Here is a 27,990-nt window from a genome sequence, read left to right as displayed (position 1 = left end):
ATCAGCATTTATTTTGCAGATTTAAAATCTTTATCCAAAAGTTCGAGAATGGCTTCTTCATCTGCTGATTGAAGCAGTTTCTGAATTAGCTGATCCAGGCACTTTTCTCCACATAAAAATTCCTGGTAAAAGAGAGCATTGTTATAGAATCTGTTGCTATAGTTTGGATCTAGAATGCCTCCCAAAGGCCCAGGTGTTAACTGGGAGGTCCTCGACATGGGTCTATTGGAAGGTGAGGAAACCTCAGGAGGCGGGGCCTAGTGGGAAGTTGTAGGTCGCTGAGGCTTGCCCTCCAAGGGCACCGTGGGGCGCTGTCTCTGTCCCTTTTTTGCTTCCAGGTCATGAGATGAATGCCTCCTTTGCCGTGCACCAGACCACAATGTGCTCTGCAGCCACAGGTCTGAAGCAACGAGGCCCAGCAGACGTGACTGAAACAAGAAACCCCACCCCCTTTTGGTGTGTGTGTGTACTGGGGATTGAACCTGGGGCATTCTACCTCTGAGTTATACCTCCATCCCTATTTTATTTTTATTCTGAAACAGGGTCTCACTAGGTTGATAAGAGTCTCATTACTTGTCTTCAAATTGGATTAACCTGTGTACCAAACACATGAAGAGCCAAGATTCTAGTTCCTAACTTTCAAAAGCTAACAATCGTGTGGGAGAGCTAGACGAGTAAATAAGCATGACAAAACAACGCAAGAGATAAAAATATAAAGAGGGAAAAGACAGAAAGGAGCCATTAATCTGAACAAGAGATGAGACTGATATTAAGAAATTTGCAAGCTGGGTGTGGTGGCGAATGCTTGTAATCCCGGCATTTGGGAGGCTGAGATAGGAGGATCTTGGTTTGAGGACATCCTCAGCTACTTAGTGAAGCTCTTTGTAACTCACTGAGACCCTGTTTCAAAATAAAAAATAAAAACTAGGGCTGGGGGTGTAGCTTGGAGGTAGAATGCCCCTGGGTTTCTATACCCAGTACTGTAAAAAAAAAAATAGTGAAACTACACATTATATGTTAGCCTACGCATATTATCTAGATAAATAACATTACCTATAAAGGATTTTTTTTTTTTTTTTGGTGGTACTAGGGATTGAACCCTGGAGCATTCTACCTCTGAGCTACACCTTCAGCCTTATTTTATTTTTATTCTTTTTTTGTGTGTGTGGTATTGGGGATGAAACCCAGGGGCATTCAACCTCTGAGTTATTCCCCAGCCCTATTTTTTATTCTTTATTTTGAAACAGGCTCTCACTAAGTTGTGGAAGGCCTCACAAAGTAGCTGAGGCTGGGTGTGAACCTGTGATCCTCTGGTTTCAGCCTCCTAAGTACTGGGATTACAAGCAAGTGCCACTACGCCGGGCTTATTTTTATTTTTAATTATTACTATTTTTTTTATGGTACTGGGGATTGAACTCAGCCCAATATTTTTTCTTTTTTCTTTTTTTGCAGTTAATGGGGATGGAACTCAGGGGCATTGTACCTCCAAGCTACACCCCAGGCCTATTTTTTAGTCTTTTTTACTTTTTAAACTGGGTTGCAAAGGGCCGCACTAAGTAGCTGAGGCTGTCTGTAAACCGTGATGCCCCTGTTTCAGCCTCCTAAATGCTGGGATAACAAGTGTGTGCCACCATGCCTGGCTCCGATTTTTTATTTCTTATTTGGAAACAAAGTCTCACTAGGTCAATGAGTTTCACTACTTGCTGAGGCTGTCCTTGAACCTGCGATCCTCCTGTGTCAGCCTCCCAAGTACCTGGATTACAAACTTACGCCACCACACCCCATTATTTTTATTTTGAAACAGGGTTTATTTTGAAATAGGGTCTTGCTGAGTTGATGAAAGTCTTACTACTGATGAGGGTGTCCTCAAACCTGCAAATCGAACAGGACATGGTGGCGCATGCTTGTAATCCCAGCATTTGGGAGGCTGGGATGGGAGGATCCAGGTTCACAGCCAGCCTCAGCTACTACTTAGTGAGGCTTTTTGCAACTCAGTGAGACGCTGTTTCAAAAATAAAAAAGGCCTAAAAAATAGGGCTGGGGGCTGGGGGTGTAGCTTGGAGGTACAATGCCCCTGGGTTCCATCCCCAGTATCGTTAAAAAAAAAAAAAAAAAAGGAAATAATAAAAAAAAAAATAGGGCTGGGTATGTAGCTCGGGGGTGGAATGCCCCTGGGTTCTATCCCTAGTACCATAAAACAGAAAACAAAAAACAAAAACCCTGCAAATCCTCCTGTTTCAGCCTCCCTAGTACTGTGATTGTAAGCCTGCCACGGCTGGGTTTACAAGGGTGCACCACCACACTCGGCTTCTTTCTTTGAGAAGCGAAGGTACATAAAGCGTAGTAATATTACCTTAATGTCACGGACTTCATATGCTATTCTGTGGTCAGTGACTCTATCCTGAGTGAAATTATATGTCCGAATTCTCTCTGATTGGGCTCTTGTTCCAACCTGTGTCATGACAAAAGGCAATTCATATTTTAACTTTATCATTCCTTTTATCACAATGCAAAAAGAACTTGTAAATGACTTCTCTATGTTAGCAGTTTATTTTCCACTTTTTGGCGGTTGGGGGGAAGTGCTAAGGGTGCTAGGCAAAAGCTCTAAACGTATATAGTAGAAAGCTCCAAGAGTTCCGAAGAGTATATATTAAAAAGCAAATCTCTCTCTATCTCTTATCTCTATCAGTAGCAATCACTGTCCCCTGTTTTCTGCAATGCCACTTATATTTGAGTCACATAAGGTTATGATAAAAGGCGTAAGCCTGTAAGCCAAATATCTGAAAATCTCTTAAATTCCAAAGGATCATTCTATCTTTAAAACCAATTTCCTCTTACAACAGTTATTATATACACACTGAAGGGAAATAACTATTTATGCATCTTCCATTTACTTACTTGCAAACAGGTAAGCCAAAGTTTAATCAAAATCCATCAGTCCACAGCATTAAAGTCATTGCTTATCTACATATAAGCACATTTCCTTATGTTCTAAGACATTTCCATCGGTGTAAGAACAAATTCTATATTTCTATACCAAATAACTTTTTGTGCAATGTTTAAATTATTACACCAATAGCTGGGTGTCGTGGCGCACACTTGTAATCCCAGCATTTGGGAGGCTGAGACCAGAGGATTGTGGTTCTTGGACAGCCTCAGCTACTTAGTGAGGCTCTCCGCAACTTAGTGAGACCCTGTTTCAAAATAAAGAATAAAAAATAGGGCAGGGTGTGTAGCTCAGAGGGCACATGACCCTGGGTTCCAGCCCCAAACTCTCACACACACAAAAATTACACTAAAGTCTTACCTGTAGTTTTCTGGCACTTTGTTGTTGAGACCTATCCTTCTCCATTATCTGTTGGTAGAGTCTAGCTCTCAACACACGCAAAGCTATTTCTTTATTTTTCAGCTGTGATCGTTCTTGTTGACATTCTACTACTATGCCTGAAAAACAACAGAGATCAGAGGTGAACTGTAGCCTCCCCAGGCAAAATTAGGTAGAACTGAGAACATTTTAAAGGAGAAAGGTTAATAAGGAAAAGCTCACGAAAGATAAAACTGTTTTGCATGTACCATGTTCTACTAATGTAAAGTGATGGTGGTGGCTACAGGTGGTGGTTTAGATTCTGACGTTTACATGAGATGTTTCAGATGAGAGGACAAAGCAGCAGGTGGTTATACATACTCCACTCCCTGACTGCCTTTTCCTCAGCTCCTCCAGCTATCTTTTCTTTCCACTGGGGATTCAACCTGGGGATGTTCTACCTCTGAGCTAACCCCAGCCATATTTTTATTTTATTTTAAAACAGAGTCTCGGAGTCTGAGACAGGAGGATCATGGTTCTCAGAGAGCCCTTTGCAACTCAGTGAGACCCTGTTTCCAAATAAAGAATAAAAATACGGCTGGGGGTGTCACTCAGAGGTAGAATGCCCCTGGGTTCCATCCCCAGTACCTCAAAAAACAAAACAAAACAAAAAACATTAGGAGCAGGTGTGGTGGCGTAAGCCTCTAATCCCAGTACCTGGGAGCACGACACAGGAGGACGGAAGGTTCAAAGGCAGCCCGAGCAGTTTAATGAGACCTTCAGTAACTGAACCAGATTCTGTTTCAAAGTAAAAATAAAAGCAGGGATGGTGGCACACCCTGGTAATCCCAGTACTTGGGAGCTTGAAGACAGGAGGATTGCAGGTTTGAGGACAGCCTCAGCAACTTATGAGACCCTGTTTTTTTTCTTCTTTTTTTGGTGGTACTTCTTTGGGGGGGGGGGGTCCTGGAAACCGTTCTATCTTCAGGCTACACTCCCAGACCTATGTTATATTTTTTTATTTGGAAACAGGGTCTCTTAAGCCAGCAAGGCTGCTGGCTTCGAAGCAGTGCCATCCTCCTGTCTCTGCCTCCCAAGCACAGGGATTACAAGCGCGTGCGCCACCACGCCTGGCTGACCCTGTTTTGAAATAAGATTTTAGCCGGGCGTGGTGGCGCACACTTGTAATCCCCGTGCTTGGGAGGCTGAGACAGGAGGATTGCACAGGTTCAAAGCCAGCCTCAGCTACTTAGTGAGGCTCTCAGCAACTTAGTGAGACCCTGTTTCCAAATAAATTATAAAAATAGGTCTGGGAGTAAAGCCTGGTGGTAGAAACCTTCTGGGTTCTACCCCAGTATCACAAAGGGGCGGGGGGAGGAAGAAATAAGAATTTTAAAAATAGGGCTTGGGTATAGCTCAGAAGTAGAACACCAGTGGGTTCAATCCCAAGACCATATACAAACAAACAAACAATAAAATAGCTCAGAATGCCCACAGGGTCAACTCCCAGTACCAAAAGAAAAATCCTACTAAGGACTCTTGAAACTATCTCATTATATACCAAGATTACCAATATACAAAATTACAGTATTAATACAGCAAAGCCTTGTAGAGCAAACATGACAAAAGATGTAGGGAGGGGCGTGTCCAGTATGCCTCTGTGTTCCATTAGTATCTGGGCTGGAGACCCTTTGGTTGCCCCCTGTTCATCATACCTGGGCATTTTCTCTGAATAGGTCTTCTCATCATCTGCATCTTTTGCAAGACACACCTTTTCTTTTTTTGGTTCTGGGAATGGAACCCTGGGGCATTCTACCTCTGAGCTACACCCCCAGCCCTATTTTTTTTAATTATTATTTATTTATTTGTTTATTTTTGTGGCACTGGGGATGGAACCCAGGGCCTTTTTTTTTTTTTTTTTTTAATCTCCAGGCTATACTCCCAGACCTATTTTGTATTTTATTTGGAAACAGGGTGTCACTAAGTTGCTGAGAGCCTCACTAAGTAGCTGAGGCTGGCTTCGAACCTGTGCGATCCCCCTGCCTCAGCCTCCTAAGCACTGGGGTTGCAAGCGTGCATCACCACGCCCGGCTTTGGGCTTTTATTCTTTTTTTTTTTTTTTGGTGGTACTGGGGTTCCTGGAAGCCCTTCTATCTCCGGGCTACACTCCCAGACCTATTTTTACATTTTTATTTGGAAACAGGGTCTCCTAAGCCAGCGCGCGTGGCTAGCTTCGAACCTGCGCGATCCTCCTGTCTCTGCCTCCCAAGCGCGGGGATTACAATCGTGCGCCACCACGCCCGGCAATGGGCTTTTATTCTTTATTTGAAGCAGGATCTCAGTGAGTTACAAAGGGCTTCACTAAGCAGCTGAGGCTGTTCGAGAACTACAGTCCTCCTGTCACAGCTCTCAGATGCTGGGATTATAAGCGGGCACCACCATGCCTGGCTTCAGACACTTTTTCCAAACAGAAGGGAATATAAACACAATGGGGACCTCGGACCACAATCCCAGTGTCACCTGTAAAGGCTTTGTACGAGGAACCAGATCCTAATCTACTTCCATCTAAATGCTGAAGAGTTAAGATGTGAAAAGAAGGGTAAACGTGTTAGAAAAGGTGGGGCTTGCTTACCCGTGGGGGTATGGACGAGCCTAACAGCACTGTCCGTTGTATTAACGTGCTGCCCTCCTGCCCCTTTGGCTCGAAATGTATCAACGCGTAAGTCCCTGGGATCCACTTTCACATCGACCTAGAACAAAAGTATAACATAAATTAACTTCTACACTCTGTAAAATACTGTATGCGCAAGCATGAGTGCGTGTGTGCGTGTGTGTGCGCGTGTGTGCACGTGCGTGTTGCTAAGGATCAAGCCCAGGGGCATTCTACCTCTATTTTATTTTTTGTTTGGAGATGGTCTCCTCAAATTCCCAAGTTTCTGAGAGCCTTGATAAGTTGCTGAGACTGGCTTTGAACATGCAATCTTCCGGTCTTGGCCTCCAAAATACTGGAATTACAGGTGTATGCCACCATGCCCAGCTCCATGAACACTTTAATATTAAATTTATTCTAATGTTTTTCAAATAAACTAAACTTTTGTGTGAAGACAATTCATACACTTGGGAGGCTGAGACAGGAGTATTGCAGGTTTAAGGCCAACCTCAGCAACTTAGACCCTTAGAAACTTGGGGTGGGAGGGTCCTATTAGTTAAAGTAAAAGGACGTGAGTGCGATCTGGCTGCGACATCTGTCACCCCATTGATCGCCAGGGTCGATTCGGCTGACCTGGCTGGCGAGGCGGTGTCCCCTTCCTCCCTCACCCTCCACGTGTGTCCCTCCCAAAGCTGCGCGCTCGCTCAAAGAGGGTGAGCTTCCCCCAATAGAAGAGGACCGGGCTTCGGTCACGGGTACACGAGTAGCTGCGCTCCCCTGCTAGAGCCTCCAAACAGGCTCTCAAGGTCCATTTGTAGGAGAACGCAGGGTGGTCAAGCTTCCAAGACTCCAGACACAGCCAACTGAGGCGCTGCACGTGGCAGTCAGCCTTTCTTTAAAATAAATAAATAAATAAATATTATAAAAAGGTGGGGCTGGAATTGTAGGACAGAGGTAGAATGCCCCTGGGTTCAAATCCCAGGACCAAAAAAGAAATAAAGGGAAAAAAGTAATTAGTAGGCATTAAACTAAACAATGAATAACTTATGACGAAGAAGTAATTTTGATGGGCTGCTATTTTTAACACTGATTTATCATGAGATCAGAGTTATGTAATCTTTCAGAAGGTTCATTATCATCCCAGAGTTGTATTACAGGTGTATGCTACCATATTCTAAGAACATATTCTAAGAACATACAAAATACATGTAAAACACATGCAGACACACACAGAGTGTGGACTCCTGGTGAGTACCTCATCTGGTTGAGGAAGGACAATAACTGACATTGTTCCTGTGTGAATACGTTGCATCCTTGACGACAGGCCCACTTCAGGGATCCGCTGAACTCGGTGAATCCCACCTTCATATTTCAAATGCTTATACACATCATTACCAGAAATTCGAGCAGCTGCATGATGTAGTCCGCCTAGAAAAACAATTAAAAATATTAATGAATTCTATTTGAAAGGAATTAGGATCCTAAAAGTCCTTAATTTAAGGTCTGAATTTGATTACAGAACCTGAGATGAGTAAAGTAAGTACAAAACTACATTTTCCTACTGGGCATGGTGGTATACGCCTGTAATCCTAGTAGTTGGGAGGCTGAGATAGGAGGATCAAAGAGTTGAGGACAGCCTCACAGCAGTGTAGTTAGATTATCAGTAACCTAATGAAACCCTATATTTTTTTTTCTTTTGCAGTACTGAAGATGGAACCAGGGGAATTATACCTACAAGCTACACTTGTGGCCCTATTTTTTAGCCTTTTTTATTTCTTGAAACAGGGTCTCACTGAGTTGCAAAGGGCCTTGCTAAGTAGCTGAGGCTGTCCACAAATCGCGATCCTCCGGTCTCAGCCTCCTGAATGCTGGGATAACAAGCGTGCGCCACAATGTCCAGCTCAGTGAGACCCTATTTTAAAACAAAAGATAACACTTAGGCATGGTGGCACATGCCTGTAATCCCAGTACTTGGGAGGCTGAGACATGAGGATTGCAGGTTCGAGGACAGCCTCAGCAAGTAGTGAGACTTGGTTTCAAAAAAAAAATAAAAATAGTCCTGGGCGTGTAGCTCAGAAGTAGAATGGCTGAGCTCAGTTCCCAGTAACATACACTAACACACACACAAAAAAAAAAAGAAGAAGAAAAAGAAAAAGGGCCGAGGGGTGTACTTTGGATATAGTTTGTTCCTGAGTTCAATCCTCAGCACCAAAATAAAACAAAAACCAAAAACCACTTACATTTTCCCAAAGTGAATATGTTAATATATAAAGGGTAACACCAAAATATTATTTATGCTTATCTCTAGGGAATAGAGTAACAAGAGATTTTATATTTTTTATATGTTTACTTTTTATAGTTTTTTTTTTTTTTCATTACTGGGGATAGAACCCAGAACCACCTCTGAGCTACATCCCCAGCCCTATTTTTTTTTTTTTTTTTTTTTTTTTTGGTGGTACTGGGTTCCTGGAAGCCCTTCTACCTCTGGGCTACACTCCCAGACCTATTTTTATATATTTTTTATTTGGAAACAGGGTCTCCTAAGCCAGTGCGGCTGACTACAAACCTGTGCGATCCTCCTGTCTCCGCCTCCCAAGCGCAGGGATTACAAGCGTGCGCCACCACGCCCGACCTTCAGCCCTATTTTTTATTCTTTACTTTGAAACAGGGTCTCACTGAGTAGCAAAGGGCCTCACTAAGTAGCTGAGGCTGTCCTCGAACCTTTATCCTCCTGTCTCAGCCTCCCAATAGTTTTTGTTTGTAAATTTTCTATAATAAGTTTTAACTGTTAGGATAAAAAAAAAACTATTGGTGGAAAAATACTGGGACATTTTCTTTTTTGTGGTACTGGGATGGAAGCCAGGGGCATTCTACCTCTGAGCTACACCTCCTCCAGACCTATTTTATATTTTACTTGGAAACAGGGTCTCACTAAGTTGCTGAGAGCCTCACTAAAATGCTGAGGCTGGCCTCGAACCTGAGATCCTTCTGTCTCAACCTCTCAAGTACTAGGATTACAAGCATGTACCACCATGCCTGGCTTTATTTGAATTACCCTACATAACCCTGGGCAAATATGGTGCCATATATAAAAGAACATTCAAACTGGGTGTGGTGGTGCAGGCTTTAATCCCAGCACCACATAAAAATCTTTGTGTGTTTGCACATGCGCGTGTATATGTGTGGTGTGTGTGTGTGTGTGTGTGTGTGTGTGTGTGTGTGTGTGGCGTGGGGGGTATTGAGGGTTGAATCCAGGGGCATTCTACCTCCAAGCTACACCACCAACCCTATTTTATTTTATTTTTAAATTCTGAAACAGTCTTGCTGTTTCAGAATTGAGATGAGAGATTCACTCCTTGCTGAGGCTGGCCGCAAACCTCGGATCCTCCTGTCTCAGCCTCCCAAGTAGTGGGATCACAAGTACGCACCACCATGTCTGGCTTATTCTCGCTTTAGAATGTTGTTGTTTCTGATTATATTTGCCTAGAAATTGCCCCTTTTTACCTCCACTATACTGTCCCTATCCTTTCCCTGCATACCTGACTTCTCTTTTCTTTTGCCCACTACTCTGTCTCACTGTGACCTCTCCTCAAAGCCTGGTGCCTTGAATGCTCTCACGCTAAAGTTTCCCCCTCACTTCTTAGGATCAGTCTCTCTGCCAGTAACTATCAGATATACTTACCGAGTTCTGTTCTCTCAGAGAAGGTCTGGCTGCACAATTCAGTGTTACTGATATTTCTAAAAGGTTACTCAGTATAACCTCTAACTTAACTAAAAAAAAAACTCTCATTGGGGGCTGGTGATAAGAAAACACGCCCAGTACATGCAAAGCCAGCGCAGCAAAAGCGATGAGGAAGACCACCGCGGTTACTCTTCCCCACGGTTGTTCTTGCCCTCGCTCTCCCACTTCCCCTCCACTCAGTGGCAGGGGTGACTATCACCATCTCCCCGGCTTAACCGGTGACACAGACTCCCTGCGCCTCATCTTCCCCGTCAGGAGAAATTAATGGGATGCAGCGCCGCTCTGGATCAGACAGACTTAAGTTTAATCCCCAAATGGCCGTGACTTCCCGAGTGCTCCTGGGTTAGTTACTTATTCTCTGAGCTCAGATCATCATACAGTGAGATTAGTGATATCTATCTCGCAGGCTGCAGGGCTGCGCGCGCAGGCGCACTGTACGAGCAACAGCCCCTGTGAATCCAGCCAGTTAGCAGATTTCACCCACGAGCCTTTTAAAACCTCTCGCATACTCCGGGCGTGGTGGCGCACGCTTGTGATCCCAGCGTTCAGGAGGCCGAGACAGGAGGATCGCGGTTCGTGGACAGCCTCAGCTACTTACTGGGGCCCTTTGCAACTTAGTGAACCCCATCTCAAAATAAAGAATAAAAACTAGGGCTGGGGGTGTAGGTCGAAGATAGAATGCCCCAGGGTTCCCCCAAGTACCACAGAGGAAAAAAAATCTCTCACGTACAGCCAGGCATGGTGGCAAATGCTTGTAATCCCTGTAGTTGGGAGGCTGAGACAGGAGGATCGCGCAGGTTCGAAGCCAGCCTCAGCAACTTAGTGAGGCCCTGTTTCTAAATAAAATACAAAATAGGTCTGGGAGTGTAGTCTAGAGGTAGAAAGCCTCTGGGTTCCACCCCTAGTACCACCAAAAAAAAAAAAAAAAAAAATTAGTAAAACTCGAATCAACCTAGCAAGACCTCCTTCCAACCAAAAAATAAAGGCTGGGATGCAGCCCAGAGGTAGAATGCATCTGGGTTCCACCCCTAGTAAAACACACACACACACACACACACCCCTCTGCTATAGTATACCACTGTGATTAGTAAACCTAAGTCACAGTGTTTAAGTGATAAAAGACCAATTTTTTTTGGTGTGTGTGTGATACTAGAGATGGAACCCGGGGACCTTCTACCTCCAGGCTACACTTCAGCCCTATCATTATTATTATTTTTTTATTTGGAAACAGGATCTCGCCAATTGCTGAGGCTGTCCTCAAACCTTTGATCCTCCTGTTTCAGCCTCCCAAGCACTGGGCCTCCCAAGAACTGGAATTAGAGGTGTGCACCACCTAGTCTGGCTCCCATATAAATATATTTTTGGTGGTACTGGGTGGAACCCAGGGGCTTTTCTACCTCTGGGCTATACTCCCAGACCTATTTATATTTTATTTGGAAACAGGGCCTCACTAAGTTGCTTGAGTTGCTGAGAGCCTCACTCAGTAGCTAAGGCTGGCTTTGAACCTGTGTGATCCTCTTGTTTCAGCCTCCCAAGCGCTGGCACTACAAACGTGCGCCACCACGCCTGGCCTCCCATATGGTTTTTTTTTTTTTTTTGTACTGGAGTTCCTGGAAGCTCTTCAACCTCCGGGCTACACTCCCAGACCTATTTTTTAATATTTTTTGTTTGGAAACAGGTCTCTTAAGCCAGCGAGGCTGGCTCTGAACCAGTGCGATCCTCCTGTCTCTGCCTCCCAAGCGCAGGGATTACAAGCGTGTGCCACCACGCCCGGCCCTCCCATATGTTTTTATAAATAATGCAACAACTGGGTGTGCTGGCCTCCAGTACTTGGGAGGCTGAGACAAGAATATCACAGATTCGAGGACTGCCTCAGCAAGTAGTGAAACTCTCATCAACCTAGTAAAAACCCTGTTTCAAAATAAAAATAAAGCTGGGCTTGGTGTGCATGCTTGTAATCCCAGAACTTAGGAGGTTGAGACAGGTGGATCGCACAGGTTCAAAGCCAGACTCAGCTACTTAGTGAGGCCCTCTGCAACTTAATGAGACCCTGTTTCCAAATAAAGTATAAAAAATAGGTCTGGGAGTATAGCCTGGAGGTAGAAAAGCCCCTGGGTTCTACCCTCAGTACCACACACACACACAAACAAACAAAAAAACAAAGGGTTGGGGGTATATTTCAGAGGTAGAATCCTCTGGATTCAATCCCCATTACAATAAATAAATAAATAAATAAGGCAACATGGTTCTAATCAACATCATGTAAAATAATATTCAACATCTTTTCTGGACAAAAATTTTCAAATTTGCTTACCATAATCTGCTGGTGTATAATTTATGAGTTCAAATTTCCATTGTTTATAGCATGAATAATTCTGGTACATGTCAAATATTTCTCGGGTAAATTGTTGGCATATATCGCCTAAAAAGGAAACAAAACTATTAAGCATAAGCTATCCTTCAATATGACTCCCTTAGGAAATGAGGAGCAACTATTTTCAAAGATAATACGTTTAGTGGACTTTTAATGTTGCAGTGATGTCAAATGAGGTTAAAACGGAGTGTTTTTTAGTTCATTTACAATAATACTATTTTACTAGCAGGGCATGGTGGCACATGCCCGTAGTCCCAGATACTGGGGGGGCTGGGGCAGGAGGATCAGAAATTCAAGGCCAATCTGTGGCTTAATGAGGTTATGTCTCAAAACAAAAAATAAGAGCCAGGCGTGGCGGCACCCGCCTATAATCCCAATACATGGGAGGCTGAGACAGGAGGATCGCAGGTTCATGGTCAGTCTCAGCAACTTGTGAGGCCCTGTACAACTTAGTGAGACCTTGTTTCAAGATAAAGAATAAAGCTGGTGTGGTGGCTCACACCTGTGATTCCAGTACTTGGGAGGCTAAGTCAGGAGGATGGCAGGTTCTAAGACAGCCTCAGCAAGTAGTGAGAGTCTCATTAAACTAGGGAGAATCTGTTTCAAAATAAAAATAAAATAAGGCTGGGGTGTAGCTTAGGGGAAGAATTTCCCTGGAATCCATCCCAAATACCATACACAAAATATATAAATAAATAAAAAGCCAGATGTGGTGGCGCACGTTTGTAATCCCCGCGCTTGGGAGGCAGAGACAGGAGGATCGCGCAGGTTCGAAGCCAGCCGCGTGCGCTGGCTTAGGAGACCCTGTTTCCAAATAAAAGAGTATTAAAAAAAAAAAAGGCCTGGGAGTGTAGCCCAGAGGTAGAAGGGCTTCCAGGAACCCCAGTACCACCAAAAAAAAAAAAAAAAAAAAAAAAAAAAAAAATATATATATATATATATATATATATATATATATATATATATATATATATATTCAAAAGCCCTGGGGATATAGCTCAGAGGTAGAATGTCCCTGTGTTCAATCCCTACTAGGTATGTCTGTATAAATAAATAAATCAGTAGGGACCAAGTTCAGTGCTGCAGCCTCCTGAGTCCAATCCCTAGTAACATACAGCCATACACACACAATTAAATACGGAACATGATTTTACTAACCTCCAGTAGTTCTTCCAGATGTCACCTCTAAAATAACATCATTTTGATCATATTTCTCTTTTGGTATTATACTCTGAAAAAACTGGAAAAGAAAAAACATCAGCATGGTGTGTAGATTTTCCTCGGAATATTATGATCATTTAAACTTAAATAAAAGCCCTTAAAACATTTTAAGAAACCCAACAATTAGCAAAACCATATAGCACCCAGTGAAGTCAGTCCTAGTGAGTGGATCCCAAGAGATGAAAACAAGTGACCAGTTGATGTTAACAATGACGGTGCTTGTCTGAATGTTTTCTGCAGTGCTATCAGATTATCTTAATTTTGTAAAATGCAGAAATTTAGATCAAAGCCCAGAATGCTCCATTCAATTTTCTTTCTATTTTGCCTCTTGTAATTAGCTCAGAACAGTAGCTTCTTTTCTCCAATGAATGAGCAAGGCTTTGAAAGTCCTTATTTGGGATAAATGAAGGCTTTTTATATATGAGTGCTTATCTTTCCCAGCCATAAATGATGGTGGACCCCATGCCATGTCTTGCCTTCTCAATGGGTGTCCCAACTATTATTATTATTATTATTATTATTATTGGCATGGGATTGAACTCAGGGGCATTTTACCTTTGAGTTTTACTACCAGCCTTGTGTGTGTGTGTGTGTGTGTGTGTGTGTGTGTGTGTGTGTGTGTGGTACTGGGGATTAAACCCAGGGCCATTCTATCTCTGAGCTACACTCTCAGCCCTTTTTTAAATTTTTTTATTTTGAAATAGGGTCTCACTAAATTGCAGGCCTCACTAAGTAGCTGAGGTTGGCCATGAACCTGCAATCCTCCTGTCTCAGCCTCCCCAATTCTGGGATAACAAAAATGCGCCACCACCCCTGGCTTTATGTTTTATTTATTATTATTTTTTTGGTGGTACTTCTTCATTTTATTGGTGGGCTTTATGTTTTTTAAAATTATTATTATTTTTTGGATATTCTTCTACCTCCGGGCTACACTCCCAGACTTTATTTTATATTTTATTTGGAAACAGGGTCTCTTAAACCAGCGCAGCTAGCTTCGAACCTGCACGATCCTCCTGTCTCCGCCTCCCAAGCGCGGGGATTACAAGCTGTGCCACCACGCCCGGCAAGACCTTGTTTCACAATAAAAAATAAAACAGAGCTGGGCGTGGTGGCGCACGCTTGTAATCTCAGCGCTTGGGAGGCTGAGACAGGAGGATCGCGCAGGTTCAAAGCCAGCCTCAGCTACTTAGTGAGGCTCTCAGCAACTTAGTGAGACCCTGTTTCCAAATAAAGTATAAAATAGGTCTGGGAGTATAGCCCGGAGGTAGAAAGCCTCTGGGTTCCACCTCAGTACCATAAAAAAAAAAAAAGAATAAAAAATAGGAATGGGGCAAAGTTTGGAGATAGAATACTCCTGAGTTCAATTCCAAATACTGAAGAAAAAAAAAAAAGGATAAAGAAAAGAAATATATATTCTATGGTAGAAAATATTTCACAAACGGTTAGGAATTTTACTTTTTGCCTTTGATTAACTGGTTAAATCGGTGATTAAATTAACTGATACTTCTACTTCATCCCTCTGACTCCTTTAAGACCCCTCTTTGGCTCTCTGAGGAAGAAGGTGAAGGCAGGCTGATGGTAATATGACAGAAGGAACGCACCACAAAGCCCTGTGTTCTTCACTGTTTTTATAGACAAACAATCCACTGAGCTAGAAGGAAACTACTACTGCAAAAAAAAACTTCTCCTTGTGTGTCTCGGAGATATCAGCTAATGCTGACAGAGACTCTAGTACAACAAAGTCTTACAAGGCGCTCCAAAAGGCCCGTGGTAACCAACCGCCTCCAACTTTACACTCTCGGATGCATTCCATTCTACCCAGAGTGCAAAGTTTCTTTTTTTTAAACATTTGATTGGTGCATTAGAGTTCCACATCATAATGTAAATCAAGTTGACACTGACATACATTCACACAGTACTTGGTGCCCCCTTCATAGGGTACAAATTTTCAATCCATAATTAATATAACCCCAATGACACCCCACTCCCTTCCCTTTAAAAAATTTTTAATTTTGGTATTGGAGATTGAATCCAGTGGCATTCTATCTCTAAGCTACACTCTCAGCCCTATTTTCTTTTTCTTTTATTTTATTTTGAAACAGGGTCTTGATAAGTTACAGAGGGTCTTTTTAATTTGTTGAGGCTGGCCTTGAACCTGAAATCCTCTTGTCCTAACTTTCTAAGTACTGGGATTACAGGTGTGAGTTACCATGCCCAGCCCCCCCAGCCTCATTTAACATATAAAACCCCTGATTCTTCCCTATGGTAACTAAATTTCTTTACCAGAATGTATTCTCTTGCCTGGTCAATTAATAGATTCTGTTTCAATTGTTATTTCTCTCTTAGGAATGTTTGTTTTATTTTTTATTTTTGGTACTGGGGAGTGAACCCAGGACCATTCTACCTTTGAACTATATCCTCAGCTCTATTTTATTTTTATTTTGAAACAGGGTCTCACTAGGTTGAGAATCTCTCTACTTTCTGAGGCTTTCCTCAAACCTTTGATTCTATCTCAGCCTCCAAGTACTGGGATAACAAGCATGTGCCACCATGCCCAGCTAGAATGTATGTTTTATTGGTTGACATCATAATTTCTTCATTCTCATTCTGTAGCAAATTACAGCACTAAGCTCAGTTTAATTATTATAAGAGAACACTTAAGCTGGATGTGGTCTCACATGCTTGTAATCCCAGAAAGGCTGAGACAGGCAGATTGCAGGTTCAAAGCCAGCCTTGGCAACTTAGTAAGGTTCTCAGCAAAACTGTGAGACACCATTTCAAAAATAAAATAGGGCTGGGAGTGTACCTAAATGGTAGACTACCCCGGGTTCCATCCCAGCACCACCACCACACACACACACGCACACGCACACGCATACACGAACACTTAATAAACAAGCGTTTAGAAAATACTTTGAGCACCAAATCATAGTCTAACAGGAAGAGTATTTCTTCATATTAATATACTTAAATTAGTCTACTTCCTAAAACATACCTCACTGTACAGCATATTGATTTTTTGATCAATGCTCTGTCTTTCTTCTAATGCAAGTTCTTGTAATTGCTTTTCATCTTGTTTACTTAGACCTACAAACCAGCAACAGGAATAATGGTAAAGTTTTTTAAAACTTACAGAGAAAGTCTTGAACAGTCACTTCATCTTTGTCTACCAAGTTTATTTTGGTTGAGAAGGTAAGGGATTATACCAAAGAACAAATGGGACACTTGGAGAATCAAGAAGTATTTGCTAAGCATGTGCAAAGAACTCAATGTGAAAAAGTTTGATCTGGACCCCCCAAGACTATGATTTGAATGTCAATAGTAATTAGAGAAAATAGTGACTAACTGAACAGGCTTAAAAAGAACTGGTTAAGCCGGGCTTGGTGGCCCATGCTTGTAATCCCAGCATTTGAGAGGCTGAGACAGGAGGATCATGATTCTCGTCCAGCCTCAGCTACTTAGTGAGGTCCTTTGCAACTCAGTGAGACTTTGTTTCAAAATAAAGAATAAAATATAGGGCTGGGGGTATAGCTCAGAGGTAAAATGCCCCTGGGTTTCATCCCCACTACCACAAAAATAAATAAACAAAATAAACAAATAAATAATAAAAATGGCAAGCCAGGTGTGATGGTGCATGCTTGTAATCCCAGCATTCCGGAGGCTGAGACCGGATGATCACGGTTCGCAAACAGCCTCAGCTACTTAGTGAGACCCTGTTTCAAAATAAAGAATAAAAAATAGGGCAGGAGGTATAGCTCGGAGGTCGAATACCCCTGGGTTTCATTCCCAGACCCACATAAAAAAAAAAAAAGGCTAATTAAATATAAACCCAAATTGGAGTAAGCATGTCTTATCTGAGGGTCCATGCCATAACTCAAGGCTAGAATCTCAATTTGTTCAAGCTAAGTCAGAAATAAGAACTCATGAAATCTCTAGACACATTCATATTTAGTATGTTTTTTTTTTCAAAAACACTATCTCAGTCATGCAAAATACATTTTTGTAACTTGTGCTTCATAGAAACAACGATTCCTTGCTTGGCATGGCGGCACAAGCTTGTAGATCGTACTTGGGAGGCTGAGACAGGAAGATCACAGTTTCTCAGCAACTTAGTGAGGCCTTCTGCAACTTAGTGAGATCCTGTTTCAAAATAAAGAATAAAATAGGGAGCCGGGCATGGTGGCAATGCCTGTAATTCTAATACTTGAGAGGCTAAGAAAGGAAGACCACAGCTTGGAGGCCAGTAATTAGTGAGACCCTGTTTCACAAAGCTGGGGTTCGGCTGGGTGTGGTGGCGCATGCTTGTAATCATAGTACTTCGGAGGCTGTGACGGGCGTATCACAAGTTCGAAGCCAGGTTTGGCAATTTAGCAAGGCTCTCAGTAACCTAGTGAGACCCTGTTTCCAGTTGACCCTGTTTCTGTTGAGGGTGAAGCGTGGAGGTAAAATACATCTGGGTTCAATCCTCAGTATAACAACAACAACAACAGGCTCAGGTTGCACCTTTTTTTTTTTTTTTTGATGGTGCTGGGTTCCTGGAAACCCTTCTACTTCCGTGCTACACCTCCAGACCTATTTTATATTTTCATTTGGAAACAGGGTCTCTTAAGCCAGCGAGGCTGGCTTCGAACCAGCACGATCCTCCCATCTCCACCTCCCAAGCGCAGGGATTACAAGCGTGTGCCACCACGACCGGCTGCAGCTTTTTTTAAACTCAGTGGTAGACATCCCTGGTTTCAGTATCTAGTACCATACATCCAAGAAAGAAGAAACTTAAATCATGGAACTCTAGCAAAACAAGATGACAATGATTTAGTGGCTGAGTTTGGTGGATTCTAGGACTTTTTTTTTTTTTTTTTGGTGGTACTGGGGTTCCTGGAAACCCTTCTACCTCCGGGCTACACTCCCAGACCTATATTTAATATTTTTAATTTGGAAACAGGGTCTCTTAAGCCAGCGAGGCTGGCTTCGAACCTTCGCGATCCTCCTGTCTCCGCCTCTCAAGAGTGGGGATTACAAGCATGCACTACCACGCCCGGCAGATTCTATGACTTCTGAATCAATGTGCTGTTGGTGATAGTTGCAAACTGAAGTAGAATATTTGTGTGTTCATGTGTGTGTGTGGGGGGGGTTAAGGGCTGAGGGCTAGGGATTGAACACGGACATGCTACCACTGAGCTATATCGGTAGCCCTTTTTATTTTATTTATTTTTACCAAACAGGGTCTCACTAAATTGCCTAGGGTGGTTTCAAAGAAAAGAACATTTTTTTCTTAAATTTCTGGTACTGGAGATTGAGCCCAGGGGCAATGTACCCCAAGCCCTACTTTTTAGACTTTATTTTGAAACACTTGCAGAGGGCCTCACTAAGTAGCTGAGGCTGGTTAGGAACCTCTGATCCTCTTGTCTCAGCCTTTCAAGTACTGAAATTACAAGTGTGTGCCACCAGGTCTGGCCAAGAAGAAATAATTATAAAGGAGAGAAGGCTCTTAGTACAAATTTTCTCTGGTCATACACGTCATAAGCATCTGGTGGGGTTTCCATGCCTCCTTCCTGTTTTGACACTTAACACTGGGTAGTAGATACTCTAGTTGCTGAGGAGTCAAGGATGAATAAAACATGGTCCCAGCCTCAGTGTGTCAGTGTGGGAAAGATGAACACATAGACACAATCATAATATAGGATGAGGGCAAAGCTATTGTATCATGGAGCAAAAATGAGGGGGCCTAGCCCAGATATCAGTACTTCAGGAGGGCTTCCGGGTTAAGCTGTCATCCAAACTAATTCTAACTATGGATCATCTGCTGCAGAATTAAAATATCACCACTATAACCACACTTTAAGCATATGCTATAAGCAGGAACCAGGCTGATAGAACTCTATCCATATCTCCTGGTGCAAAGTACCAGAAAAACTTCTCTTTAATAATATTGAGGTAGAGCAAGGCATGGTGGTGCACACTTTTAATACCAGCATTTGGGAGGCTGAGAAAGGAGGATCACAGTTCGTGGATAGCCTCAACTACTTAGTGAGGCCTTTGCAACACCGTGAGACCCTGTTTCAAAATAAAGAATAAAAAATAGCCGGGCGTGGTGGCACACGCTTGTAATCCCGCGCTTGGGAGGCAGAAACAGGAGGATCGCGCAGGTTCGAGCCAGCCACGTGCGCTGGCTTAGGAGACCCTGTTTCCAAATAAAAAAATGTAAAAATAGGTCTGGGAGTGTAGCCTGGAGGTAGAAGGGCTTCTAGGAACCCCAGTACTACCAAATAAATAAATAAATAAATAAATAAAATAAAATAAAAAAAAATAAAGCCAGGCGTGGTGGCGCACACTTGTAATCCCAGCATTCGGGAGGCTGAGACTGGAGGATCGTGGTTCACGGACAGCCTCAGCTCCTTAGTGAGGCCCTTCACAACTCAGTGAGACCCTGTTTCAAAAATAAAGAATAAGCCAGGCGTGGTGGCGCACGCTTATAATCCCAGAATTCAGGAGGCTGAGACTAGAAGATCGAGGTTCGTGGACAGCCTCAGCTATACAGTGAGGCCTTCCATAACTTAGTAAGACCCGGTTTCAAAATAAAGAATAAAAAACAGGGCAGGGGGTGTAGTTCGGAGGTCGAATGCCCCTGGGTTCTATCCCCAAACCCGGAAAAAAAAAAAAAAAAAATTGGGGTAGGGGGTGTAGCTTAGAGGTCAAATGCCTGTGGGTTCCATCTCCAGACCCTGCAAGCAAAAAATAAATAAATAAATAAATAAATAAAAATTTAAAAAAATTTAAAATAAAAAAAATCAAAAATAGGGCTGAATATGTAGCTCAAGGTAGAATGCCCTGGGTTCCATCCCCAGTACTGCAAAAACAAAACAAAACATAACCCCCCCCCCACATATATATATACACACTCACACATATATATGTATATATGTATGTATGTATGCATGTGTGTGTGTGTGTGTGTGTGTGTGTGTGTGTGTGTGTATATATATTGTTGGTTTTGTGGGGTTTTGTGGCTCCTTCTTATTTGTTGTAAATTGTAAAATCCAATCTAATTTAATTTTATATCAGTAAAGATTTGAGAGCCAGTTAATCCTATGTTTGGTGCTGCAGGAGATTTGACATGAGTAAGATTTGGGCCCTGTCACTGTCAAACAGACAATGAGGTTAGGGATGAAGTTAAGACAATTATATACTCATTATATAAAAGAGAAAAAAAAGCCATATTTGTTTTGTAAGAGCTGACTGAAACCAAAGTATGACATCCAAGACAAATTCTGTAAAAGGACTGACCTTTCTGTGGGGAGTGGTATACTAAGAACCCAGGGACACCTTACCTCTGAGATATACCCAAGCTCTATTTTATTTTGAAACAGGTTCTCACTAAATTGCTGAGGCTGGCTTCAAACCTGAGAGATCCTTCTGTCTCAGCCTCTCCAGTACTGGGATTATAGGTGTACACACCATGCCCATTGGGATTGGCTTCTTTGTGTGTGTGGTACTGGGGATTGAATCCAGGGTCATTCTACCTCTGAGTTACACTCCCAGCCCTATTTTTTTTTTTTTTTTTAAACAGAGTCTTAGCCAGGCGTGGTGGTGCACGCTTGTAATCCCAGCGCTTGGAGGCAGACAGAAGGATCACGCAGGTTCGAAGCCAGCCTTGCCGGCTTAAGAGACACTGTTTCCAAATTTTAAAGAAGTATAAAATAGGTCTGGGAGTGTAGCCTGGAGGTATAAGGGTTTCCAGGAACCCCAGTACCACAAAAACAAAAAACAAACAAACAAAAACAAACAAACAAACAAACAAAAAACAGAGTCTTGTGCCGGGCACGGTGGCGCACGCTTGCAATCCCTGCACTTGGGAGGTGGAGACAGGAGGATCGTGCAGGTTCGACTCTGTTTCCAAATCAAAAAAGTATAAAAAATAGGTCTGGGTGTGTAGCTCAAAAGTAGAAGGGTTTCCAGGAACCCCAGTAGCATAAAAAAAAAAAAGCCCCCAAAACCAAAAAACAAAAAACAGAGTTTTGCTAAATTATAGAGGGCCTTGTATATTGCTAAGGCTGACTGTGAATCTGCAATCCTTTCTTAGCCTTCCAAATACTGGGATTACAGGCGTTTGATACCATACCCAGCTTGGGGACTGACTTTTTTTTTTTGTGTGTGTGTGTGGTACCTCATAGCCGGTTGTGGTGGTGCATGCTTGTAATCCTACTACTTGAGAGGCTGAGACAGGAGGATCGTAGGTGTGAGGACAGCATCAGCAAGTAGTGAGAATCTCATCAACCTAGCAAGACCCTATTTCAAAATAAAAATGAGCCAGGCATGGTGGTACACACTTTTAATCCCAGTACTTGGGAGTCAGAAGCAGGAGGATGCAAGTGAGGCTGAGACGGGAGGATCAAATCATAGGTTTGCAGCCAGCTTCAGCAACTTAGTGAGGCCATCCACAACTTAGTGAGACACTTTTTAAAACAAAAGAATAAGCCAGGGGTGGTGGCGCACGCTTGTAATCCCAGCATTCGAGAGACTGAGACAGGAGGATCGCAGTGCACAACCAGCCTCGGCTACTTAGTGAGGGTCTTTGCAACTCAGTAAGACCCTATTTCAAAGTAAAGAACAAAAAATAGGCTGGAGTGTAACTCAGAGGTAGAATGCCCCTGGGTTCTATCCCCAGTACCACAAAAAAAAAAAAAAAAAAAAAAAGAATAAAAAAAAGTATAAAGTAAATAAAGTAGCTTAGAGGTAGAAGCTCAGATATAGAATGTCCTTGGGACCAATTTATGGACACACACACACACACACACACACACACACACACACACACACGTTGCGGGTATAGCTCAGAGGTAGAATGCCCCTGGGTTCAATACCCAGTACCACAAAACAAAACAAAAAACCTGAAAATCCAAAAATGCTCACTGCCTCACCAAGTTGCTGAACTTGTGATCCTGTCTCAGCTTCCCAAGGACTGGGATTACAAGCATGTGCCACCACACTTATTTATAAGCTTTTTTTTAAAAAAAATGGAGTTCAAGCATTTGGGAGGCTGAGACAGGAGGACTGCCATTCGCAGAAAGCCTCAGTAACTACTTGGTGAGGCCCTTTGCAACCAGTGAGACCCTGTTTCAAAATAAAAAAATAGAGCCGGGCGTGGTGGCGCACACTTGTAATCCCCGGAGCTTGGGAGGTGGAAACAGGAGGATTGCGCTGGTTCGGAGCCAGCCATGCTGGCTTAAGAGACTCTGTTTCCACATAAAAATGTTAAAAAATAGGTCTGGGAGTGTAGCCCGTGGGAGTGTATACTGGAGGTAGAAGGGCTTCCAGGAACCCCAGTATCACCAAAAGAAAAAAAAAAACAGAGCTGGGGGTGTAGCTCGGAGGTAGAATGCCCCTGGACTCAATCCTCAGTACTGAAGAAAAGAAAAAAAAATTGGAGTTCAATAAAACTTTAAGTAGAAAGTCAGCTGTACTCACAACACACACACACACACACACACACACACACACACACACACACACACCTTTTACCTACTTTTACACATTGATTCTAATTCTTCAATAGCTTTTTCAGCCTCCTGAATTTCTTGGCAAATGGCTGCAAGTGGTGCCAACTCTGCATGCCTTCGGTTCAAGGACCTTCGGTTTCCTTCATTCACAGAACTATCCTGCAAACACTGACCAAGTGTTTGGTACTCCTTATACAGGTCTTCCATATACTTCTGTAGAGCTTTATGCTTCCAGAGCATCTTGGTATCTTGATGAAAATATCTCTTGGACAAGTTCTTATTTAACAGATGATGGAGAATATGATTCCTGTTTTGTTTAAGAACCCACAGCCTTGTATCAAAATGTATCTGTCTAAATTGATGAGAATGGAGGTGGGTGTGATACTGGGGATAAGCATGAAGAGATGGATGTCTAAAAAGCCAAACACACAGATGACGATTCATCCCAGCATCTGAAATACAATAAACAACCAGAAAAATAAGTCAACCTTAGAGATATGTATGATAATAAAGCTGGAAGGAGCTTCAAAGAAACCTTTAGTTCACTTTGTCAGCCATCTTGAAACACAGTCCCCAAATTCAGTAACTCACAAGAAGAATCCTTCAAACCTCTGAATAACAATATATATGTATATCTACCAATATCTATCTATCTATCTATACATACATACATACATACATACATGTATATATATCCGGGTGGTAGTGCATACCTGTAATCCCAGTACTTGGGAGGCTGAGACAGGAGGATTGTAGGTTTGAAACCAGCCTCGGCAAATTAGAGAGGTTCTCAGCAACTTAGAACTTGTTTCCAAACAAAAAATAAAGCCGGGCATGGTGGCGCACGCTTGTAATCCCCGCGCTTGGGAGGCGGAGACAGGAGGATCGTGCAGGTTCGAAGCCAGCTGCGCTGGCGTAAGAGACCCTGTTTCAAAAATATATATAAAAAATTGGTCTGGGAGTGTAGCCCAGAGGTAGAAGGGCTTCCAGGAACCCCAATACCACAAAATAAATAAGTTAAATAATTAAAAAAAATAAAATAGGACTGGGGGTGTAGCTTGGAAGTACAATGCCCCTGAGTTCAATCCTAGGAACACACACACACACACACACACACACACACACACACACACACAATAATAACAATATATTAAGATATCCAGAGTCTAGATGTGTGTAAATAAGCATCTGAAAGCTATAAAATAATCATGCAAACATTAGGTTTACAGTTACAGATTTCTAAAGTTTCAAGGAAATATTAACTATTGTCTTGTCTAGTTCTTTAATTTGAGGCATCCAGAGATCTAATGAAGTCAGGTAATTTCACTATAACTCTCACTCACTGGATAGAGGTGGAGCTGATATTAGAATGCAGGTAGCAAGCCAGGCTTGGTGGTGCATGCTTGTAATTCCCAGTACTTAGGAGACAGTACTTAGAAGGCAGGGGGATCACAGGTTTAAAGCCAGTCTCAGCAACTTAGTGAGGCCCTCTGCAACTCAGTGAGACCCTTTCTTCTAATAAAAAAATTGACCTGGGCGTATAAACCTTGGAGGTAGAATGCCTCTGGGTTCAATTCTCAGTGCTAAACAAACAAACAAACAAACAAAAAACTTTAGCTGAGATCTTCAATGAAGAAAACTTCAAATACTAACAGAAAAAGAAAATGGGTCCAGTGAAAAGGAGATAATGATAATTATATTAAGTGAAAAACATTTTAACTTAAAAATTCTATAGTACACAGAATAAAAAATAATTAAAGCTAGGCACAGTGGTGTACAAGAGCTGTAATCCCAGTACTTGGGAGGATGAGACAGGAGGATTGCAGGTTCCAGAGCAGCTGTGGCAATTTAGTGAGATCCTGTTTCAAAAATAAAATAGGGCTGGGGTTGTAACTTGGAGGTAGAATATCCCTAGATTCGATCTTCAGTACAAAAAAAAAAAAAAATCCCAAAAAACAAACAAAAAACCCAAATGTTAATATGATCTCTAGTTGTGGGATTATAGATACCTTTTGCTTGCTTTCCATTCTTTTTTCTTTTGTCTTTTCTTTTGCAGTACTTGGGACTAAACCCAGGGGTGCCCTACCATTGAACTTTATTTCACCCTTTCTATGCTTTCTTTTCTTTTTTTTTCTTTTACTAAGTTGCCTAAGCTGGTTTTGAACTTGTCATCCTCACTAGGGCCTCAGCCTCCTGGGTTGCTGGAATTACAAGCATGTGCCACCAAGCCCAGCTTCCCATTTTTTTCTACTTTCCCAAGTTTTCTATATAGACAGCACATATTACTTTCATAATCCTTTAAAAATTACAGGTTAGGTGAAATTGGCTATCTGCAATAATGATCTGTCTTCCACTCAACCAGAGAGAATCAAGTGCTAACAAAAGTACACAATGGTTTTATTGAGTAAGAAAGAAAAATAGAAAGTGATCTAAGAAAAATACTCTGCCTCTAAAATCTTGAGGTTCAAAGTTGACATGAAGGTCAAAATTTATCCCGATCAACCATCTAGGAAGTTCATTTCACATATTACCTTGTTTGATCTCTCGAATCCTGCCAACTTAGCATTATCGCTTAGGAAATAAAATATCCAGAACGGTCTCTAAAATATTCAGTATTTGCAGGGTTTTACTGATAGATTTAACATACTGAATCACACTTGGAAAAGCACCATGGAAGCATGCACCAGTGCCCAGCAGCCACAAATTTAACATTCCTCCAGCAGAAATTTCTGTGCTCTTTTACAGCTAGCCTCAAGCTCATCAGGGAAGTGTATCCAAGGAGGGGTGGACAGACTAAAGGGATGACAGATGCTTTTATGGAATACTTCTACCTAAAATTTCCATTTTAGGAACAGCAAAATGAGTAACTCTCAAGGTCAAGGAGCCCTACGTGCAGGAGAAAACAAAACCAAGACGTTTCCTCTCTGGGGTTCTCGATACCTGATTAGCACAAGACTTTTCCAGCACTCACAATAGCAGCGTTTTAAGAGCACTTCTCAGTGCGGGCACGTCGGAGCCGAGGCAGCCCGCGCAGCCGACTGTGTAACTCAATGTTAGGGAGCAACTCCAACAGGAGGTAACGCGGGAAAAGAAGAGTCTACTTAAGATGAGGAAAGAATTGTACCTAAGAAAAAAGAAAAAGATGTTAGCTTTCCTTACTGAGGTCGGAACCCTCGGCGACTCGCCAACATTTCCGCCCGGCGGACCCCGGATCACTTTTACTTCCGGTTCACCCCTTCCGGGTTAGCGCTGATTTCCGGCGTTTCCACCCCGCCCCGCCCCCCCGCCCTCCGCTAGGAGTTGTCGTCCTCTGGCGTTCGTCTCCGTGAGCCAGAAAGAGAAATGGCAAAGCGACGTCGGAACTCTCCCGAGACGACCACTTGCAGTGACTCTGCCGGGCGGGATCCGGGGCGTGTAGTGGCAGCGGCGGGGCCGCTCCGGGGAGCCGCGTGCACCTCCATTGAGCTGCTGTAGTTTATTCCGCAGCCGGGCGGGTGCCCGCTCACGCGGCCAGGAGCCAGGAAGGTAGAGCTTTGGCCTTCACAGGTACCTGCAGGGAGATTTGTTTTGTATTAAAGGTGAAGTTGCAAGAGTTTGCCGGTATGTTTTCAAAGCAGTAGGTTTTTTTTGTTGTTTGTTTTTGTTTTAATAAGGACCCCATCGTTAGAAAAATTAGGAGAGGCCGCAAGTTAATTGCTGTACTTTCAGGTACTGTTGCTTGAGAAAGTGCACAGTGACCAAAGGAAATTATAAATTTTTATTTTTATTTTAGTTTTTGAGGGTCTGGGGATGGAACTCAGGGGCATTAGACTTCCGAGCTATACCCCCTACCCTATTTTTTAATTCTTTATTTGGGAACAGGGTCTCACTGAGTTGCAAAGGGCCTCACTAAGCAGCCGAGGCTGTCTGTGAACCTCGATCCTCCTGTCTCAGCCTCCCAAATGATGGGATTACAAGCGTGTGCCACCATGCCCGGCTAAATTTTTTTTTTTTTTTTTTTTTTTTTGCGGGTTTGGGGATGGAACCCAGGGTCATTCGACCTCCGAGCTACACCCCCTGCCCTATTTATTCTTTATTTTGAAACCAGGTCTCACTGAGTTGCAGAGCCCCTCACTAAGTAGATTAGGCTGTCCGCGAACCGCGATTCTCTGGTCTCAGCCTCCTGAATGCTGGGATTACAAGCGTGCGCCACCACGCCCGGCAAAATTTGTATTTTTAAAGTCATCATAGAATCTAAAAGATAATCTTCACAAGTTGATGACTTGATAATGTTGAATGCACATATGGAATTAGTGCCTTAATCAACGTTGATAGCTTGTGAGCCACCAATTAAAAATTGTGTGTGTGTGCGCGCGCGCACGTGCACGTGTGTGCGTGTATTACTGGGAATTGGATACAAGGGGATTCTACCTCCAAGCTTCTACAATTCTAATGTAATTCAAAGTAAATATCAGAGAAAGGTCAGTGATTTTGGAGGGGACAGGTCCTTTCCAAAATAAACACATGGAGCACAAAAGCACTGTGGGACTTTTAGGAGACCAGCGTCACCTCCTCTCGGCTTGGCCTGCTCAACTGTGTGGTGTCATCCTGGGCCCCACCCGGGAGGTCCAGGAGCTTGGGCATCTGCAGCGAAGGGTTCTGACATAACTCACCGTTAGTGGCGGGGTCACCGAAGGCGGGTGGGAAGTAAGGAAGGCTTAGCAGGCCGGTGGAGCGGATGCCTCTGTGCCTGTGACAGTCCCTGGTGACTAGGCCAGGTGGACCCTGGCTTCACTCTCCTTCAACCCATCTGCTCTGCCACCCTCGTTCGGCCTCCTCCTCATGAAGGGAGGATAGTTGCCTACAGTGAGAGAGGTGCCAGCCAGGTAGGGCCAGGACAGATCTGGCCACAGATGTGGCTGGGATTGGTAGCATACTCCCATAGTCAGTACTTGGGAGGCTGAGAAGGAGGATCATAGGTTTGAGGACAGTCTCAGCAAGTGGTAAGACTCAACCCAGCAAGCCCTTATTTCAAAATAAAAATAAAAAGTTGAGTGTGGTGGCCTAGCTTGTAATCCCAGTACTTGAGAGGCTGAAATGGGAGGATCACAGGTTCAAAGCCAGCTTCAGCAACTTGGTGAGGCTCTCATCTCAGCAACTTAGTGAGACCATATTTAAATAAAAAGTAATATAGGGCTGGGTGTGTACCTTGCAGTTAGAATG

General features: G+C 43.0%; 1 protein-coding gene across 1 annotated transcript; it reads right to left on the bottom strand.

Moving 5' to 3' along the window:
- Window positions 1–8: 8 nt before the first annotated feature.
- On the bottom strand, window positions 9–23,232 carry MTRF1 (mitochondrial translation release factor 1; the record flags this gene model as incomplete). Its single annotated transcript, XM_080689224.1, has 9 exons — window positions 9–122; window positions 2,354–2,452; window positions 3,308–3,444; window positions 5,937–6,054; window positions 7,210–7,382; window positions 12,011–12,118; window positions 13,229–13,310; window positions 16,287–16,378; window positions 22,815–23,232. The coding sequence occupies 9 exons, from the start codon at window positions 23,230–23,232 to the stop codon at window positions 9–11; spliced, it is 1,341 nt and encodes a 446-aa protein (XP_080545350.1).
- Window positions 23,233–27,990: the final 4,758 nt, after the last annotated feature.

Source organism: Muscardinus avellanarius, assembly GCF_963383645.1.
Source record: "Muscardinus avellanarius genome assembly, chromosome: 2".
NCBI classification, from domain to species: domain Eukaryota; kingdom Metazoa; phylum Chordata; class Mammalia; order Rodentia; family Gliridae; genus Muscardinus; species Muscardinus avellanarius.
Note: the sequence above shows the minus strand (reverse complement) of the source record. Positions and strands in the feature narration are given on the sequence as shown.